This window comes from Ictalurus punctatus, chromosome 27, assembly GCF_001660625.3.
Source record: "Ictalurus punctatus breed USDA103 chromosome 27, Coco_2.0, whole genome shotgun sequence".
NCBI lineage: Eukaryota > Metazoa > Chordata > Actinopteri > Siluriformes > Ictaluridae > Ictalurus > Ictalurus punctatus.
This window is the reverse complement of record NC_030442.2, coordinates 17,427,501-17,430,000: the sequence shown is the minus strand read 5'-3', so window position 1 is coordinate 17,430,000 and position 2,500 is coordinate 17,427,501. Positions and strand designations below refer to the sequence as shown.

At 36.9% G+C, this 2,500-nt stretch overlaps 1 protein-coding gene across 5 annotated transcripts in view; it reads left to right on the top strand.

Annotated features, from left to right (window-relative positions):
• LOC108262139 (uncharacterized) overlaps window positions 1-1,858 on the top strand; it is a 15,914-nt gene extending 14,056 nt beyond the window's left edge. For all 5 annotated transcript variants that reach the window (XM_053676545.1, XM_053676546.1, XM_053676544.1 and 2 more), the window contains 3 exons: window positions 12-75; window positions 934-1,028; window positions 1,445-1,858. In XM_053676545.1, coding sequence (XP_053532520.1) covers window positions 12-75; window positions 934-1,028; window positions 1,445-1,687 — 402 coding nt within the window. In that variant the 3' untranslated portion in view covers window positions 1,688-1,858. The remainder of the gene's footprint in view (window positions 1-11; window positions 76-933; window positions 1,029-1,444) is intronic.
• Window positions 1,859-2,500: the final 642 nt, after the last annotated feature.

The window sequence follows — 2,500 nt, the reverse complement described above, 5'->3', positions numbered from 1 at the left end:
GACTTCCGAAGCTCAAACTACGTAAATCCGATGCAGAAACTGGGGGGGTGATCCACCCTCAATTTCCAAGCCATGGTACGTATCTGTTCTACTGTGTTAATCTTGTACAGTTATAACGTCACGTTTACGGAGCTAATGTGTGTTTTAGTTAGCAGACTGAAGCAGGGTTTACCAAACTCAGCACTCCCAATCCACATGTTTACTCTCCCCCAGCTCTTAACACACATGAACCAGGTGTTAAGTACCCATTAGCTGGCATGTCAGAGCTTAAACGTCCCTGTCAATCAGGTCTCCAAGTTGCACTATAAAATCTTTAGCAGTTTTAAACCGCAATGACGATCTCTGTTTCTCATAACATTTTCCACTGTTGACATTACTGAACATGATTTTTTGCTACGCTAATGTGTCAGGATCGTGAAAAAAAGACTAAAATAGCATGTATTCATTTATAGTGCTTTTATATATATATATATATATATATATATATATATATATATATATATATATATATATATATATATATATATATATCATACAGTGGTGAATAAAATACTAAATAAGCTCGACATGTTACGGAGAAACCCCAAACCATGTACAGCTATGTTGTCTAGCTAATGAGCTAGTGTGCTGTTTAGTTAGCAAACTGAAACTCACCATGCAAGGACTCCCAGTCCATCTCTCAATACACCTGAACACCTGAACCCTGTATTAAATGACCTTATTGCAGTTTAGTGAACTGCAATATGCTGAACAGAAAACACACAGGCTCTACCGCCACCTTCTGGTCAGAAACTACTCTGGTTTAAAATGATCATTTCACTGTATTTTACATGTGAAGTGTGTTTTTATATAAAGGAAATATTTCCTCAGAGAATAATTTATCTGAGACATATTTGGTCTTATTTTTAATCTTTTTTTTTTTTTTTTTTGCAGGTGCGTCACACGCCCCTGCTGACTTCCGAAGTTACAACAACGTAAATAGGATGCAGAAACTGGGTGGGCGATCCACCCTCAATTTCCAAGCCATGGTACGTATCTGTTCTACTGTGTTAATCTTGTACAGTTATAACGTCACGTTTACGGAGCTAATGTGTGTTTTAGTTAGCAGACTGAAGCAGGGTTTACCAAACTCAGCACTCCCAATCCACATGTTTACTCTCCCCAGCTCTTAACACACATGAACCAATAAAATGGTAAACATCTGCCGCACTACAGTCACTGACACCATGATACAGCCGTGATAAATGCTACAGCCAACGCATGCACCGTTATTTGTACATTTTTAAAATGAACATATTTTATACGATTAATTCAAACGTGCATGTTATCATATTTTGTTATAAGTAGTTTAAATATTTTTCTATATTTTGATCAGCCGGTGTGTCGTACAGGAAACTGGTGTGCTTGTGTGTAAACCAGCTAATTTCACTCTCTTCCCCTGCAGGCTGCGGACAAGACCGAATTGATTCCTTGGTTATGTGCCGTGCTGAGCAGCCTTCTTTTTTACTTTGTTCTGCCAGAAGGGTACAGCTTCTTCAACTTCTTAATTTTGGAGATATTTCTGATTATCATATCTGTGTCCCTGAGTTACTACAGCAAGTATCTCAAAAATAGCAAATACCACCTTGGGAAGTGGACTCCTTGGATTTTTACTGGTATGAACGTTGTCCTCATGCTTGTCACATAGTCCCTCCGAGGAGTCTGTGCATGAGTTGAATAATGCCACTGAACACAGTTAAAACATGTGATACGGATAATATTGCTTTGCCTGATATTGTGGTATGTGGTTTAGAAAACTTGTTAATATTAAATAAACACTTCTCTGTTCAATAATAAACTATAGGAATGGGGACAAAAATGTGTTCATTTGTGGTTTTGTTAAAAGTTCAAATTAAAAGAAGTGAATTCAGGATTAATAGAACGATTTGATTTAAGATTAAATTAAAAATAAACTAAAATTAAATGAAATAAATCAAATGAGTAAAATACACAGTACTGTGCAACAGTCTTAGGGACTCTTTGTTTAGCATAAATTTTGTTATAGATATTTATTTGATGAATTCTGCTTTATCGAGTCAGTACAGAAACATTTTAGATCTCCAAACATTACTCATCCAAAAGTATAATGTTGCAGAGAAATATTTACGTTAGAAGAGAAAGCAACGTATTACATAAGAGACCACTTTTCAGAGAAATAAACATAATGAAGGCGGCTGGGTTTTGCATGCGAAAAAGAAGAAGAAGCAAACGTGACAGTCTCCAGAAGAAGTCAGATTCTCCAAGATGCTCAACAAAACAATGAAAGGAGCAAGAATGTGTGGACAAGGGGTGTACTCAGGAGGAATGCTGAAAAACAAGAAAGTTCAGAAAGAACAAAACACCTCCTACCCAAGCATGCAGATCCAAGTGTCTACACCCAGGTACACATAACCAGCACACAGCACATTTGATAGGTTTCTGATCATGTGACCTTACCGGGAAAACAAAAATCGAGATATTA